The sequence below is a fragment of the Bubalus bubalis genome, chromosome 7 (assembly GCF_019923935.1).
Source record: "Bubalus bubalis isolate 160015118507 breed Murrah chromosome 7, NDDB_SH_1, whole genome shotgun sequence".
Classification (NCBI taxonomy): domain Eukaryota; kingdom Metazoa; phylum Chordata; class Mammalia; order Artiodactyla; family Bovidae; genus Bubalus; species Bubalus bubalis.
Genome location: NC_059163.1, coordinates 48,377,095 through 48,395,682, shown reverse-complemented (window position 1 = coordinate 48,395,682; position 18,588 = coordinate 48,377,095). Strand labels below are relative to the sequence as shown.

Sequence of the window (18,588 nt, the reverse complement as noted above, 5' to 3'; positions counted from 1 at the left end):
TCCTGGATCGAGAAGATCCCTGGAGAAGGAAATGTCAGTCCACTCCAGTGTTCTTGCCTTAGAAATCCCATGGAGTGAGCCTAGCAGGCTATAGTCCATGGGGTTGAAAAGAGTCAGACACGACCTAGTGACCAAACAGCGACAGTAATTGAGGTTTTACTGTTTGCCTGATTTGTGTTAAGAAGTCTGTTTTCTGATTAAACCAGTTTTTAAATACTTGTGTGTTGGAAGAAAAATTGTAGAATTGGAAGGATTGATATTATAGAGCAGTTGATTTTGTGTGGGTATGTGTGTTTGTGATAACGTGACGTAAGATTGATCATCTTACCCATTTGTAATTGTACAGTTCAGTGGCATTAAGTACATTCACAATGTTGTGTAACCATCACCCCTATCTATACCAAAAACTTTTCCATCATTCATAACAAAGCCTATATATTCATTAAAGATAATACCTTCCTCCCTACTGTAGCTTCTGGTGGCTTCTTTCTGTCTCTCTGAATTTGCCTACTCTTGGTGCCTTATATAAGTGGAGTCGTACAGTATTTGTCCGTGTCTGGTTTATATTATTATTTTTAATAACGTTTTAATGCACAGTTGTAAATAGGCTGTTTTTTAAACTTTGATCAAACTGTATTACGTTTTATGATAGATTTTTAATTTAATTTTAAATGTTAATTTACTTTTAGTGTCATATATTATGTTCATTTTTATATAATTTAGTTTGTTGAACAGAGAAGGGAGAGTCAGTTTAACTCCTTAATCAATGTTAAGGCTCATGTGAATATTGTTCTGTTAAGTCTTGGAAACAATTGAAATCTAGCACATGAGTAGAATTCTACTAAGTTGAATAAGTCTCTTTGCTTTACGGAGATGGAGCCCAGACCATAGATAAGTCATCTCTGCTTTTAAAGTTGGATATAGAATTTAATGGGCTTCCCTAGAGGCTCAGACAGTAAAGAATCTGCAGTGCAGGAGACCCAGGTTCGTTCCCTGGGTTGGGAAGATCCCCTGAAGAAGGGACTGGCAACCGACTCCAGTATTCTTGCCTGGAGAATTCCATGGACAGAGGAGCCTGGCAGGCTATAGTCCATAGGGTCACACACAGTCAGAAATGACCGAAGCAACTTAGCATATATGCATGCATGCATAGGGTTTAGGCTCTTTAGATTTCAAAATGTATAAAATTCTGCATTTTAGAGCAAAGTATTTTTTTTCCTAAAAGACTTTTGTTAGGTAGGTAAGACAATTAGCATCTTAGTAGTCATCTGCTGCTAAGGCACTTCAGTCGTGTCCAACTCTGTGTAACCCCATAGACGGCAGCCCACCAGGCTCCCCCGTCCCTGGGATTCTCTAGGCAAGAACACTGGAGTGGGTTGCCATTTCCTTCTCCATAGTAGTCATCTAGTACTACAAATTATATGAACCTAAAAATCTTGTTTGTTCCTTAAATATTTTGAATTTGAGTTAGTGATGACACATGGGGCTGAAAGCAGTTTACTTCCGAAGTTTTTCAGTATTTCCTCAGGATTTTCATTGTCTTTAGATTATTTTCCTGTTAGCAGTCTGGTTTCTAGTGCAGTGGCTGTTAAGCTTTTTGGTCACAGATCCCTTTATACTCTTAAAAATTACTGCAGACCCCAAAGAGCTTTTCTTTATGTGTGACATATTCATTTTTTTATTAGAAATTAAACCCAAGAAATTAAGATATTTTATTTAAATACTATTTTTAAATGTATATCTAATCCAATTACACACTACGATAACATTTTAATGAAAAATTATTCTTCCAGAATGACAAATTTTAGTGCAAAGTGTGGCCTTCTTTTACACCTTGTAAATCTCTTTGCTCATGTGGCATAATACAAAAAAACTGGATTCTCCTGTTTGCTTTCTCATTAAATCAATTGTGATTGCACATGTCATGTAGCCTCTGGAAAAATTCATTGTACATTTGTAAGAGAATGAACACGAAGATGGCAAATAACATCCTAGTGTTTTTATGAAAGGAGTTTTGACCTTTCAAATTCTTAGAAGGGCATTAGGGACACCCCCAGGAAACTCCAGATAATACTTTGAGAACTGCTACTTTGCAGAAGCTTGGCTTATATTCAGTGAATATTATCTGCACCCTTGAGGAAGTATAATTTTGTCCCTTTATTTGAGAAATTATTTTGTGAGTATAACATTAAGCTGATTTTACAGTTTCATCAAGATTTTTGGTCTTACGCAGCAAATCTGCAGGTTAATCTATGCTATTTGCCAAAAATGTAAGCACTAAAAATGTAGTTTCCACAAGTACCTTTTGAAAAATAACTTCTTGAATTTTTGAAGAAGTACTCATTTTCTGTTTTGTTATAGTTTTCTATATTAAAAAAATACAATAGTCTATAGTGTAAACTCAAAATAGGGTATAATGCTAATTGTAATGAGCACAATTTAAGTTTAATAGCTATTAAAATGGAGAAGGCAATGGCACCTCACTCCAGTACTCTTGCCTGGAAAATCCCATGGATGGAGGAGCCTGGAAGGCTGCAGTCCATGGGGTCGCTAAGAGTCGGGCACGACTGAGCGACTTGACTTTCACTTTTCACTTTCATGCATTGGAGAAGGAAATAGGAACCCACTCCAGTGTTCTTGCCTGGAGAATCCCAGGGACAGGGGAGCCTGGTGGGCTGCCGTCTATGGGGTCGCACAGAGTCGGACACGACTGAAGTGACTTAGTAGTAGTAGTAGTAGCAGCTATTACAAGCTTCTTTAAGATGTTGATTTTTGAATGTCTTTTTCTCCCTGTGGATACTCCCTTTATAATAGTTATATTTTTAATACAGCGTTTGTTGTTCAGTTGCTCAGTCATGTTCACCTCTTTGTGACCCCATGGACTGCAGCACACCAGGCTTCCCTGTCCTTCACCATCTCCCAGAGTTTGCTCAGACTCATGACCACTGAGTCGGTGATGCCACCCAGCTATCTTGTTCTCTGCTTCCCCTTCTCCTGCCTTCAATCTTTCTCAGCATCAAAGTCTTTTCCAGCGAGTCGGCTCTTGGCACCAGGTTGCCAGAGTATTGGAACTTTAGCTTCAGCAGCAGTCCTTAATATTCAGGCTTGATTTCCTTTAGGATTGACTGGTTTGATCTCCTTGCAATCCAAGGGACTCTTGGGAGTCTTCTTCACAAGCATAGATGCTGTATATTGTAGAATTTAATTATGACTTAATATTTGCTTTCATTCATGCTACTCTTCTAGTTATTTTGCCTTTAGAGTTTAATTCCTTTACAAGTAAAAATATTGATAGTTCTAATCTGAGATGTTTTTGTCTAACAAAATTTTTGTTTTCCGTAGGCTTTTAGGTTATTTTATAATTGAAAGAGTGAGAGATTGTAATAAAGATAAAATAATTCACCAATTTTATAGTTAATATAAAATTATCTTTTTTACTTTTTAGGTGTAGAGTATGCTGATAACTATTTCTGATGCTTTAAGTGTTCATAGTGCCTTTTAACACAATTTTTTCTTTCAAATTACTCCTGTTCCTTGTTGCACCTTGTAATTAATTGTTTTACTTTATAGGTTTATAAGTATTCTACGTCATATATTTTTCAAGTGTAGATTGTAGATTATGTGTATGTAATCTTTAAAACACTGGTACATAGAAAAGCATGTGGTGGAAGGTCATATTTAAAGATTTTTATAAACCTTGATGTTTTGTACTCAGTTTTTTGGTGTGTGCAGAATTTACCTATGAGCTTGATGACTTGAAAGTAGTAATTGGTGAGACTTAAGCAAGTGATTAGGCTTTTTGGTGTTTGTAACATACTAGTGTTGATGAAGATTATAATTTCCAAGTGAGAAATAGAAAGCATAGTTTACATTGTTCTGGTGTACTTCTTTCTTTCATTTGAACTGAATACAGAAATAGTAGGTAGTTGATAGCAGGTTACTATATGTATTAGTTAGCTCTTGATCCACGACAACAGATTACTTTTGTAGAGCACAGTGGTTTAAGATAACATACGTTTATTGTTGAACAGTGATTGTGGATTAGCAGCGTGGGGACGGCTTAGCTGGTCCTCTGCTTCAAGGTCTTTCACAGACTTTGAGATGGTCATCTCAAAGACTTCCTAAGAAAAGATTCGTGTTCAGATTCACTGACTTCTTTGTTAAAAAGATTCACTTCCTCTCCACCATGGTAGTTTGCTTCATCATAGCATGAATGCTGAGAACACAATAGAAGAAACCAGCAAAATAGAAGTCAGTCTCTTTTGTAACCTAGTCATCGAAATAACATTCCATCATTTTTGCTGTATTTCATTTGTTGGAAATAAATCATTATCTAGCCCACCTTCAAGGAGAGGATATGAATACCAGAGGTATAAAAAGACATGCATACCAGGAGGCAGGAATCATTGGAAGCCAAGTTGGAGGCCTCCTATCACGGAACTCTTTCTTTGCCTAAGTTGTGTAAAATAATGGTACATTAAGAATGAGTTCAGAGATAATTTTTATTCCGTTTTTTTTAACTTGAATACAGAGCTGTTACTTTTTTGTGAGAATTTTAAAAATAATGAATTTATAGTTGAATTCCTTTTGACGTGATGTTTTGCTGGCGTGCTGCCTTTCTGTTTCTTTGTACCAGTTCCTTCAACCCCCTGACAGTCCCCCCACCCACCCTTACACTTCTTTACATTTAAAAGTTCATATTACATACTGGAAAAGTTAAATCCTATTTTCTTTCTTTTGAGGGTGCCAGACAGTATAAGCTGTCATACAGCTGTACTGTTTTATATCACAGTGGCACATGCTTTGTTTAATAAAAATTTGAAATGGAATTTATACATTTTGAGTAGCTCCACAGTGCAATTTGCAGGGAAGTTTGAGTGTAAATCCAGTGATTCTCAAAATATGGTCTCTGGTTAGCAACATCATTATCTCCTTGTTTGGAATACAGATTCTCTCCCTCATGCCAGACCTACTGAATCAGAAGTTCCAGGGGAGGGGCCCAGCAATCTGTATTTTAACAAATTCTTGAAGTAATTCTGATGGTCGCTAAAGTGTCAAAACCCCATCTATTCATTCCCTTTAGAACTTGAATATAACTTTTCCAAAAGCTTTTGTCCAGTAATAGAAATCTTACTTTTACTACTGTAATTTGCTACTCATTTTAGAGATAAAGGATATAGAAACACAATGTGTAATTTGTATATTTCAAATCTGTTGGCTGGGCAGCACATGTGTTGACCAGGAAAGTTGGGAGTGCTGGGAGAAACAGGACAGGGAATTTTGAGGTGAATTTTGTCCTTCATTTTATTGTTCTCTCTTGTTAACAAAAGTCAAATACTAAATAGTGATTTTCTAGATGAGAATTGTGTTGGTCTAACATTATATTACAGATTAAACTTTTTAAGTAGCATTTTTAAAATAAATTTACTAATTGTCAAAAGAATGGATCGTACAGTGTTTCATCAACTTTAAAGTTCTGTTTCAGTGAACTTTAATTCAAAATTAAGATTTGAATTATCTTAGGTGAGATATACGTCTCACGCCATCTTAGATGAGATATGCGTTTCACGCAAATGGTCTTCTCTAGTTCTTATGCCAACTTTCTGATGTGTAGATATTGTTTGGAAAGACATCCATATCTATCTATGTAGCATAAGTTTTGTGTACTTAATTCCTTTCAGTTGATTTTTAAAAAGAATCTGTCTTATGGTACTACTGTAGTAAGAAAAATTAAAAGCAGAATGTTTGTAATTTTAACTGTCTTCATAGCACACTTAATAGTTTGGTTATATTCTTTTATTTTTGTTTTGTGGAAGTTTGGTAACCTAAATGTTTTTGAAGACTGAATATTGAGAGAGCTGAATAGTATTCTCTTAGTTATTTTATATGAGTTCACATTGTAGTTAGCTGAAGTGATGTATGTTGTTCATGTATTTACTTGGGTAAAGTTATTAGGATTACAGTGTGGGTTGCTGAAATCGGCATGGTTACCTTACCATACCTAGGACAATGGTCATGAATTAAATAGTCACGTATTTAAATGTGAAAACTGGGACAGATAGTGAAGCTCAGTAGTACTCTAAAAAATCTATAACATTCTAATGAAGATCAAGTAATAGCAGCTCTTAAGAGCATTTAATATACTGTGCCTTCCTTAATTTCCCAGTTAGTGTGGTGTGTGGAACTTTTGTTAGTTTGTATTCTTTGCTGGATTCTTTCAGCTTAGTAATGTAGGAAGCAGGGAGGTAGCTCAAGGTATGAGAATGACCATGGAGTGTAGCTCATTTTAGTAGACTTGTGGATGCCTAATGATTTTTGAAACATGACTGCTGCATTATTTATCTTTTTTGTCTTGTTGGTTTGAGTTTACCATATCCTTTTATTGCATGGGTGGTTAAGTAAGGTGCTTCATTCTCCATTTTAAGGCCTACTTATTTCCTTAAGTTCTGTTTGAATAAACCTCTTAATCTGGTAAAACATGCGTAGAAAATTTTTAAATTATTAGCAGATGTTTCCATTGACAAGCAAACATTTGAAAGCAATTTTTTTCATTATTTTTTCCTATGTACTTAGTTAATGAATTTAGGTTACTTTTCCTCTTTGGGAATAGTTTTGATGTAGTTTTTAAAGATAGGGTTTAGTAAACCATTCTGACTTTGTTGAAGTTCTTTATGATTTAATGTTTTCCTTGAAAAAATTTTTCATATTGGAAATTTTTCTACTTAGAAATGTCATTTTTCTTCAAACAAGAAAATTATAATTTGCATGACACGTAAATTTTAAATTAGGATTTAAGGGCACATTTGAAGAGTCCCTGGTGGCTCAGATGATAAAGAATCTGCTTGCAATGCAGGAGACCCAGGTTCTAATCCTGGGTCAGGAAGAACCCTTGGAAAAGGGAATCGCTACCCATTCCAGTATTCTTGCCTGGAGAATTCCATGGACAGAGGAGCTTGGTGGGCTGCAGTCCATGGGGTCGCAAAGAGTCGGACACGACTGAGCGACTAACACTTTCACTTTCTTGACCAGTGTAAATTGAGAATGTTTATACGTAGTTTATTCCTTTAAAGATTATAATGTGTGCGAGTGAGAGTCACTCAAATTAGTATTTACTGACTTCTGTTGAAGTAAACCACTACATTCATCTTAGCGTGCCCTAGGGATGTAAATATATGAATTGGCTATATCCCTTGTCTCTACTCCCACAAGTCAAGGGAAATAATAACCTTTCCACACTCCTATCACCAATAAAAACAATCCATGTCCGTATTTGAACATCCCTCATAGCTTTACTAAAGTGCATATCCATCATCTTCCGAGTTACCTTGTACTACCTGCAGTATTTAGGAGCCCCTTATCACTTTGCCTATTATACTGTTAAAATAACAAAATCAGATGTTGATTATCAAGCTTAGTGTTAATTTCATGGAGTTTGATATTTGTGTGTGCACAAAGGTGCTTTTTTTAACTAACGTCTCACTTTGTTCATGGTTACAATTAGTGGGGAAATCTTGTTATCAAGTTGTTAGACTGGGTTTTCATCAGGAAGTCTGATATTATACTTGAATTGTTGGTCCTCTGCAAGAAAACAGAATGCTGCTTTTGAGTGAATAAGCCAGGACGATGAGGCGAGGGGTTTTATTTCAAAGTTTTCTTTCGTGATGGCATAAGTACATAACAGGTTTTGAAATCCAGTTACTATATTAAATTTCATCACTTGTTTTTTAGGTATTCCAATAACTGTACCACCTCCAGGTAAAACTTTTTTCATGTTTTCTCCATCATTGTTAATAAACATGAAATTTCAAGCTAATAGTTACAGGAGGGACGGTGTTGATGTGGTTAGAATATAAAATAGGTTATTGGGATTTCAAGGTCCTATTTTCAGCTCTGCCTTTGCTTCATTCCAGTTTTGATTAAGATATTTAGTTTTCTTATACCTGTCTTACCCATTTCTGTAGAAATAGAGATTCTGAGAAAATTCTTAACCATATCAATTTATTGAAAACAGAGTATAGGATTAAAAAGAAAATTTTTATCAAAAATTGTTTTTTCAAACCAAAGAATTTTTTATATGATGAAGTGACTGCAAGAGAAGAGAAAGTTCCCTTTATCTTGATTTTATCATGGTTTCTGATTGTTTTTACCCTCCTGACATAACTTAATATTGTGAGAAAATATGTTCTGAACCACACTGATAGGCTGACAGCTGGTCAGATGATTGTTCATAGAGCAGTGATTTAATTGTTCACTCTTGTAAGAATATGATCAACAGGAGTGTTAAATGTGGCCCAGTGTGTTTTTTTTTTTTTTATAGTTTTTCAGGGTGATTTTTTTTTTCCTTTTGTAGTGTGATGCAGATATGATAGCAAGTGTGTTTATGAAGTTCAGTATTAAAAGTCATGAAATGTAAAGAGATGAGAGGTGACAGTGCTTGGAAGGGTGGGTCTGAATTCAAAATGACCTTGATAAATAGTGGAGTTTAAATAGCTTAGGATAGTATATTTAGTTGTCAGATAGAGAGTCACTGATTGTGTATGAGTGTGGCTGAAAAAGACCTATCAGGAGAAGTCTTAAAGGAGTCATTGGTCTGTCTTTACAGGTTAAAAAAAATGTGATTGTAAGATTGTCTAAAATAGGATTGTGGACTCTAGGACTAAGTAGTAATTGCTAAGTTTTACACTGCTAAGATATTTAATAGAGGAGAACCTAAAACTCGACAGTGAAAATGAGCATGGTGGATTTAAAACAGCTTGAAACAAGGCTAAAAATTGATTTAAATGGACATTTGAAAAGGGGTAGGAGAAATGAGATTCATTTTTACATAGAATACTAAAAAGGCTTAGTGGAAGTGTTTTCAAACATGTATTTTGTTGGATTGCTTCTTGTCCTCATTAAGATCAGTATGTGAATTGTAGTATGAGAGATTTAAATTACATAATTTAATGTACTTCCTAATAGTCAGGGTCCTTAAAACCTGGCAGAAATTGATGTCATAAAGAATTGGTATTGTAAGTTGTAGACTTTTCAAGCCTTGTTGACATGCTTCATTGCCTGACTGAATTTGAAAGTGCAGAGTAGATTAACTGTTAAGGTCCCTGGTAGCCGTATTCTGTGGTATTTCATCTAGGTTTTGTGAATTATTCAGAATGCAGACCTCATGATAAAAAGCTGCACATTATTTCCTTTCTAAACTGATTTGAAAACTACATTATGTGCTTTTCTTTGTGAATTAGTTCTTTAGGGTTGTGCTATTTAAAACACATTTTATGATGGATATTCTCAGCCTTAAGCATTATATATTTACTGGTAAGATTTTATTTAAAAATTATGCATTTTAAGGCCATTTCTATACATCTAAACTCTCAAAATATTTTTGAAAGAGGTAAATGTTATTTTATTTGCTTTTCTTCTAAAATACTTTAAATGTATCTGGTGGCAATCCTACTACTGTTTAATATATGGAAAAGGTAAGGCATTGAGATTAATTTTCTTATACTCACAAAATGGGCTGTGTGTGGTGCTGAAAATAAGACCGAGTGTCCTGACTCCCAGTTTGTGCTCTGTGTATTAGACCAGACTGTTCATTCCAAGTTAATATTGATCCAAAAATCTGTTTATAAATTTAAGCTCCATTTTTTTCCTGTCCATTATAACATAGAGAAGCACGTTATAGTCCCAGAGAAATATAGTGACACACAACTTTTAAGTCGACATTGTGTTACATTCTAACTTCTTTTCATCTTATGATTGAATGTTTCAGGTTTTCCTCCTCCACCAGGTGCTCCACCTCCATCTCTTATACCAACAATAGAAAGGTAATCAGTATGGACACTGTAAATTTTTTATCATTTATAGACTTTTGACAGAAGAATTATATGTATCTTGGTAATATTTTCAAAGATTTAATTTTGTAAACAGTAGTACCTGCCTTTTAATTCGTAAGTCTAGATCTGTGTTATTTACTCTCAGATAAGGTATTGGACCTATACTTAATTACAGAAGAGGACAAAGAAAACGAAATGAATAGTATTTTGAAATATATTGCTTTGATTTATGGTACTCTTATTAAAGAAACCGCTAGATTGGTAAAAACTTTCCTATAGTCAAGTTTTGTGGGATATACAAACAGATGACTAGAAATTATGAATAATGCATGTCTGTTTTAGGATTAAGTAAGGACAGCTGTTATCAGGGACCACAGTAAAGAAAAGCTGCCTTATTCCTTGCTACCCAATGCAGCTCGGCTTCCACAGAGAAAGAACGGATCCCTTTTGCCTGGCAGTTACCTTATTTTTTATACCCTGTATTTATAGTTTATGTTATTTGGAATGCTGTGGTAAAGAACATTTACCTCATGGATGGCAGTACCATGTTTAACAGCAAATGCTTTGGAATCACACAAACCTGGTTCAAATTTGGCTTCAAAATTTCCCAGCTTTGTGGCAAGGCAGGGTGCATAATAACTCATTGAGACTCAGGTTCCTCTTTTGCCAAATGGGGTTGATAGAATTATGAAGATTAAAACAACTCAGGTGAATATAAAGCATCAGCACCATTCTTGGCAGACAGAACTAACCAATAAATGGTAGCTATTATTATTTCCTCTTAAGTGGCAAAAAACTCTATTTAAAAAAATTACTGTATTTCTGAGAAAGTGATTCAGACTAAAGAAAAATCATGGGAACTTTAGATCAGTAGCATCGAACTGCATATGATTTTCAGAAGAAATGATAAAACTCAGCAAAGTGTGACTTGTGAGACCATAAGCATTTAATTTTAAATCCCTGTTAAACATATATTTGTTTTCTTGTTAAAAATGTTAAGAAGTAGTATTTGTTGAGTCTGTCAGTAGGGTGGAATTTCTTATTTTTATTCATTAAAATTAGTTTTTTAAGACTAAATTTTAACTATGTCTGGAGTACTCTGTCAGCCTCAAAGTTTCTGTTATCTCTTGTGTCAGGCTGAATTGATTGAGGACTATTCATGTTAAATAATAACAAGCTGTATCTTCTTTACATTTAGTATTAGGCTTAATACTGTTAATAATCTGTGTTTTCAGTATTAAAAAATTAAGTTATTATGGAATTGCAGCTGCCATTATATGGTGGTTGTAATTCCAGAATAACTTAATTTTTTAGTACTGAAAACACAGGCTATTTAACAGTATTAAACCTAACACTACATGGACAGAGGAGCCTGGCAGGCTACAGTCCATGGGGTTGCAAAGAGTCAGACACAACTGAGCGACTAAGAACAAACAAAAACAAACAGAACAAATTATATGGTGGTTAAGTAAAAGTCATAATTCTACCTTATGTTTTGCATTTGCACCAAGCTAAAATTCAGAACTTGCAACACGTAAAAATACATTTTTCTTTGACAGTGGACATTCCTCTGGTTATGATAGTCGTTCTGCACGTGCTTTTCCATATGGCAATGGTAAGTGTTATTTTTTAATTGCTCGGATTCAGTTTAAACCAGTAAAGTGCTTAAATACTTTAAAATAGTAGAAACATGCTCCCATGGTTTAAAGTACTATCTTAAAAGGAATTAAAAAATATTCACTCTAGAAATAATTAATCTTACATATATTCCAGGTTACTTAACACAGTATTTTTCATTTCTTTAGTAAGGATGTAATTGTCCCTCCTTCCTTAGGTAGCTATAGTGTCATCTCCATTTGTGTATCAGGTTCCCTGCATGCATGTATCTATTTCTTAGCTTTCAAGACTATTCATTTGGTTAGTTTTTAATTAGCCCTATGCTAATAGTGCCACACTTACTATAAAACTCTTTAATTTTGAGTTTTGTAGTAAATCTGATATCTGTTTTAGCAAAAGCTATCTTACTCTGCTTCAGAAGTGATTTTGGGCCATTGCTCTTATATATCTATTTTAGAATCAACTTTTCAAGTTTCATTGAAAACTATTAAGATTTTTATTAAATGTGACTAACCCATATTATGTTTACAATATGACAAACTATTGATTCATGTACTCCTGACAGCCTTATAAAGCAGGCATACTGTTATGATCATTATTTTATGGACTAGGGAATTTAAGAACAGCCAGATTAAGTAATTTGCCCAATGTCACACAGTAAGTGGCATAGTCAGGTCAGAATTTGAAACCATGCAGCCTGTCGCCAGAGTCCTTTCTCTTACTATATATTATTATCTTGATGCTCTAGATCAGTTTGTAGGAATTCATACCTTACAACATTGAGTTAACATCTGAACAAGCATTCTCTCCATTTATGGAGATATTCTTTAATGTGTTCCAATTGAGTGCTATACCTCTCCATACACTTCTTAGACATCTTTAGTTAGATTTAGTCATAGGTACCTAATGTTTTTATTGTCCTTATAAATAGTATCTTCATTTAAGCTACATGTTCTGTTTGTATTTGCTTGTATTTAGAAATAGAATTGGGTTTTGTTTTATTTATATGTATAACAGGTATATCAATATATACTTCGTAGCTGTTACCTGTAGAACTCAGGCAGTATCATCTGCCCTTCTTTCCTTTTCAGGTATTCATTTGTCACACCCCATGCCCCCTCATTTTTTGGTCTTACTGTTCTGACTAGGACCTCTATATAATGTTGAAATACTACAAGTGGAGTTCTTGTCTGGAACCACCCCACCTACCCTTTTTAAAAAAATTTTTTAAAAGAAATGCTTTTATATTTACACTATGAAATTTTTACTCTCAGATTTTTGATAGAACCCTCTGTCAGAATAAGGAAAATCTCTTCTAGTTTTCCAAGGGCTTTTAAACTGTGAATGGATATTGAGTTTCATCAGATGCTTTCTGAGTTGATCGTATTGTTTTCTTTCTCTGTTAATGTGGCAGATTTCTAAATTTTTCTAATATTAAACCACTGTTTATTTGCTGACATAAACCTAATTTGGTCACAACTGATTACTTTTTTAAAATAAATACAGACTTACTTAGAATTTTGACATCTAAGTTCACATATAATAAGTTTATATGTAATACTGATTTTCCTTTATTTCTGTTGTCCTTAACTGGTTTTAGTATTAAGGCTATATAAGCCACATGGGATAAGTTAAGGGGATAATCTTTTTTCCCATTCTCTGAAAGTTTTTGTATTATTCAACTGGTCTGTACCTTATAAATGAGTAAAAGTCACCTGTAAAAGCCATCTGGTCTTGTGGGAAGGCTTTAAATTGCTGATTTAATCTCTTTAATAATTACAGGACTAGTCAAGATTTCTTTGAATTACTTAATGTGTTGGTCTAAAATATGTAATGCTCTCTGTGTTGTTTAATCCCTGTAACATCTGTAGTCGTAGTCCCTTACTGGTTCTGATATTTTTTTTATAAGGTCTCTTTTCCTAATCTTGTCAGAAGATTATTATGTTTTATTCATCTAGTCTTTAAAAGCCAACTTCTGCCTTTGTTTACTACATGCTAGTTTTCTGCTGACATGATTTCTTGTCTCCCTTCTGTTGGATTATTCTACTTTTTTCTAAGCTCATAAGTTGAAAGTTTAATTCATTCATGTTCCATCTTTTGTAATGCAGGTTTTTTTAAGATTAATTTCCTTCAGAACAGTTTTCATCTCTAGACTTTTGACATATTGTACTTTTCTTTGTGTTCAGTTTTTAAATGATTTTAAATTTATGACATTTTTGACTCACCCCTGAGTTATCACAAATGTGTTTTAAATTTGAAATAAATGGAGATTATTTTCCCATAACTTTTCATTTTTACTTCTAATTTAAATTGTGTGGTGGTCAGAAAACATGATGTCTATTATGCTTTGAAAGAACATAATATATTTTCATAAATGTTTCATATGGGTGAAGAGAATGAGTATTCTTTACCTGCCTGGCAGATTTTTTATGTTATGTTCATTAAATCAACTCTATTAACAATGTTTTGCTCAGTCCTTATATATCTGTAGTGATTTTTTTTGTTTGCTTAAAGTGTCGATAATTGAAAAATTACATTAGTCTCCAATGATTGTGGTTGATTTTTCTGTTTCTACCTGTATTATTTTTATTAATTTTTATTCCATAGAAAGTAAGGCTATGTTGTTAGATATTTGGAAGTTTAATTTGTTCTGTGTTCTTAGTGAGTTGCATCCTCTATCTTCACGTAGTCATTCTTCCTCTGGTGATCCTTTTAGTATGAGAATGCTTTGCCACTTATACAGTTACTCATATGGAAATTAGGGGATATTAGTGTTTTCCATTTTTTCTCCCATCCTTTCACTTTCAACCATCTTGTGTTTTTATGTTTAATGTTCAGAATATAGGTAGAATTTTTAAAAATACAGATCAACAATTTCTGTCACTTAAGTGATTAATTCCATCCTCTTTGTATTACTGTTGATTTTTGAGCCATTCAAACTTGTCTTGCATATCCCCATTCTTTCTGTTGTGAAGTGACTGAAATTTTCAGGTGATTTTTTAAAATATTCTCTTTTTCCCTACATTGTTCTGAAATAATATATTTATCTTTATTTTTTTTTTAGTGGTTACTCTTGAAATGCATTATGTATATATCTAATAGAAGTTATTTTTGTGTGTGAACTCTGTTTATAACTTTTGCTTATTTTTTGTTTATAAATGTCTTTTGTTTTATTCTTCAAATATAATTTTGAGTACACATTTCCAGGTTGACCATTACTTTGTCTCAGCACTCTGAAGATATCCTAATGTATTCTGGTTTATATTTTTGCTATATTGGGAAGTTGGTGATGTATCTAATTCTGGTTTGCTGTCCACCTTTCAAATGAAGGGTTAAATCTTTAAGATTTGTTTCTGGCCATGTCCCCAGACTGTGGGTATTCACCATGTATTCTCTTTTCTACATACTAAATAAGTTTCTTTTTAATCTAATGAAGCATTTTTGTGGGATTTTTACCTTTTTTTTTTCTCATCTTTCTCTTGTTTTTTAAGTACCATAACTTTTATTTTTGATTATTATTCTTTCTCTTTAGTTGCCTTTCCCCACCTTCCTGGTTCTACTCCTTCATGGCCTAGTCTTGTGGACACCAGCAAGCAGTGGGACTATTACTCAAGAAGAGAGAAAGACCGAGACAGAGACAGAGACAGAGACCGAGAGCGAGATCGTGATCGAGACAGAGAGAGAGAACGCACCAGAGAGAGGGAAAGGGAGCGTGATCACAGTCCCACGCCGAGTGTCTTCAACAGGTATGTTCAGTGCGCAGGAACTTATACACATGTATTTTATATGCACTTCAGAATTTTTATTCAGTGCCAGAATGGAAAATCCAATTCAACTTGGAAAGGATTGTTTGAAGAGTAGTGAGGATAGCCATTTTAAAAGCATCAAGGCTGTCGTGTAATTCATAAGGACTTCCCACTATCTAAAGCAACAGTGTTCAAATTTGTTTGTTCATTTCTTCCTTAAAACAGTTTTGAAAATGTCATACCCCTTCATGTATTTTTATCTTGCCACATAAAATTTTTCATTTTAAGTATAAACATTTGGCTAATTGGTAAAGAATCTGCCTGCAGTGCAGGAGACCCGGGTTTGCTTCAAGTCGGGAAGGTCCCCTGGAGAAGGAAATGACAACCCACTCCAGTAAGTCTTGCCTGGAGAATTCCATGAACAGAGGAGCCAGGCAGGCTGCAGTCCATGGGGTCAACTTAGCAACTAAACCAACCAACCAACCAGATAGATAAAATTTCCAGTCTGTTTTAAGTATCATAATTTTGAAAGTTATCATTACTCTTTTGAACATATCCAGTGGATTAAGGATACTACAGTGATTTGTTAAACATCATTATCCGTCTTTTTAAAATGTATAAGCAAGCTCTCTTTAACAGTTGGAAACTCTGCATTTCTTTTTATGCCTAAATTCATTTCTTTTTATGCCTAAATTCTTATTTCTGAACCATGTCCCGAAAGAATTTTATTCTAATGTAAAGTATTTTTATTATGAAAAAGTATTTTTAATTATCCATCCTATTTACCCTGCAACATACCTATGTAAGTTAATGTATTAAAAATGTAATGACCATACTATTAAGTATTTAAAATTTTTTTCTGATTTTGGTTATCATGATTTATTTCTATATATAAATATAATGCAAATTCTGAAAATAATTTACTGGAGCTACATTCCTTAGTGTGATGAAAGAGCTTCTGCCCATCTCTTAATTAACGTTTGTATCCATAAATGAATGTTACTGTTGTTAGGGGGAAGAAAGGCTTTGCTGTTATTATATTTCTTTCTTTCTTTATTGTATAGATGTAAGCCCTGACAAACCTTGTTCACATGAAATACGTAAATAAGAATTAATGGAATTTTGCTGTGGCTCTGTCACAGTTATTTGAGCACTTTAAGATTTAGTGATATGTCAAAATTATACAATTAACATATCATCAGAAGTTACTTTTAAGGATCCATAAGCTCATGGCTCAGTTTTCTTAAAAGCAAAGAAATCACCCAGTTGTTACTCAGTATAACAATAAAAGTACCACAGACTTGTAGCCTAGAACAATAGAAATTTACTCCCCCATTCCATTTATGGAAAATAGCTACCAAATAATTCATGAAATACAGCTCCTATTTATTGACAAGCCAGCCAGCCACGTTACACCCAATTTCTGTGGGGGAAAAGTCTAACTTCATTTTTCATGTTTTGTTACATGAGTTAATCCATATCCCTTGTCTAAGATAAAATAGTCACAGAACTCAAAATAAGGTGCTGCCTCCCCAACACTTTGTTTTGCTTTCCTTCAGAAGGAATTTTTGGTTTAGTTTTTTTTTTTTTTACTAGTTCAGGGAAAATTCTTAGGACTCCCACCATACTCCTCTACAGTATATCTGAAGTTAGAATGTCTCAAGACACAGGCCAAAATATTCCATTTCTTACTTCATACTTTGTAACAGAAAGATATATAAGAGATAAAGGCCTAAAGCCCTGTAAAAACTTTATGGTTCCTGGAATAAAATTGGTCTTACTGACACTAATATTTTAACTTAGATGCCATGATGGTTTTTATACCCTGAGCCAATAATGTACTGTAGTAAAATTGTTGAAAAGAATGCCTTTCTTTTGTAAAAGATCAGGAACATGATGGAGAAGAGATTAACTGGAGAAATGGTGTGATGTTTTACCTGCTGGTGTATCATTAGGCACTCCATATTTAGGAAGGAATTAGAGATGGCAGTGGCTACTCACTCCAGTATTCTTGCCTGGAGAATCCCATGGAGAGGAACCTGGCAGGCTACAGTCCATGGGGTTGCAAAGAGTTGGACACGACTAAATGACTAAGCACATTTAGGAAAGAATAAATATGGAAGTTCAGGATATGGAAATTGATTCCCTAAAACTTTGTGCCATTGGAAAGAACTCATTTATTGCTAGCCAAAAGAAGGAATTCAAAATTCTTTTTGTGACCCATAAGTCACAAGTCTAGTGCACCCTTCTATATTTTAACCCCAATTCTCTCCCAAGCCAATATACTGCATGCTCTGTCTATAGTGAACTAGTTGTACATCTGGAAATCCTCATAGTTTTAATACCTCCTTCCTTCATGTTATTCCTGTCCTTTACTGCCTCACAAATTTTTACTGATTCTTCAAGGTTCTGCTCACATTTGTTTTCCATGAGCTTCTCTGAACCTGAAAGAAAGAATTTAATTATTCCTTCACATACTTCCTAAGCACTTTATGTATTTTCTTTAGAGCATGTCTGTCTTAGTAAGCCTCTTTCAGGGCATTGACTACCATTTTTCATCTCTCTGTTCTCAGCCCTTTGTCCGTTTATGCCTGGCACATAATGACTATGTCGGTGAATAAAATGACGTACACATATCGGGAGGAGGGTGAATACAATAGAGAAAAAATGATCTTGAAAACTCTTGGTGAAACTGTGCTAGCTAGATAGGTTTTGAAATGGTTAAAAATCACCCTTTATCACTATCAAGGCATTGATATGAACATCTTTCTAATTAACATATCCATTGAGGTACCTTTACAATGTAGAATGAAATATCTTTAAGATAACTTTTTCTTGCTTTATCAGCTATTTTTATGCATAAGATACACAGGTACATAGTTTTCCGATTTTGCTTGGTGAGATGAAGCAATGTATCAGTTCAGGATGTGAGCATATGCTTGATTCAGACATTTGTTTTGTTAGATGTGTTAAAATCATTTCTAGTCTTGGAATTAGGTAGTTTAAAAATTCTATTGCCTTCGTTTTCCTTATTTTTCTGTACTTGATTTTTGTTTTTTCTTTCTTCTTTTAGAGGTCATGGGGAATCGGATTAATTCTTTCATTCATTAACTGACATTCTTTGAATCCCCGTTATGTGCCAGGGACAAAGTTGTGTGCTGAGGATACAGAATTACTCATATACTATCATTACAGATTAACCATATAATAATTGTCACCTTAACTAGGACTGTGGTTGGAAGTTTAAAGTTTTGTGTAAAAAAAGTGCAGAAAGAAACTCAGTAAGATTTATTAATCTTTTTTCTCTAATAGCTCCTAATAATATGACTTATACATTGTAGGCACCTGGTAAAATTTTATTGACTAAATAAGTGAAGGTACAATGGCACCCCACTCCA

The 18,588-nt window shown here is 34.1% G+C and overlaps 1 protein-coding gene across 15 annotated transcripts in view; it reads left to right on the top strand.

The window, feature by feature from the left end:
• The window catches only part of FIP1L1 (factor interacting with PAPOLA and CPSF1), a 66,378-nt gene that overhangs the window by 42,889 nt on the left and 4,901 nt on the right, over positions 1-18,588 (top strand). For 8 of the 15 annotated variants that reach the window (XM_044946311.2, XM_025290604.3, XM_025290602.3 and 5 more), the window contains 4 exons: positions 7,729-7,755; positions 9,764-9,818; positions 11,387-11,442; positions 14,977-15,190. In XM_044946311.2, coding sequence (XP_044802246.1) covers positions 7,729-7,755; positions 9,764-9,818; positions 11,387-11,442; positions 14,977-15,190 — 352 coding nt within the window. The remainder of the gene's footprint in view (positions 1-7,728; positions 7,756-9,763; positions 9,819-11,386; positions 11,443-14,976; positions 15,191-18,588) is intronic. The other 7 variants (XM_025290607.3, XM_025290605.3, XM_044946310.2 and 4 more) reach the window with 3 other exon arrangements.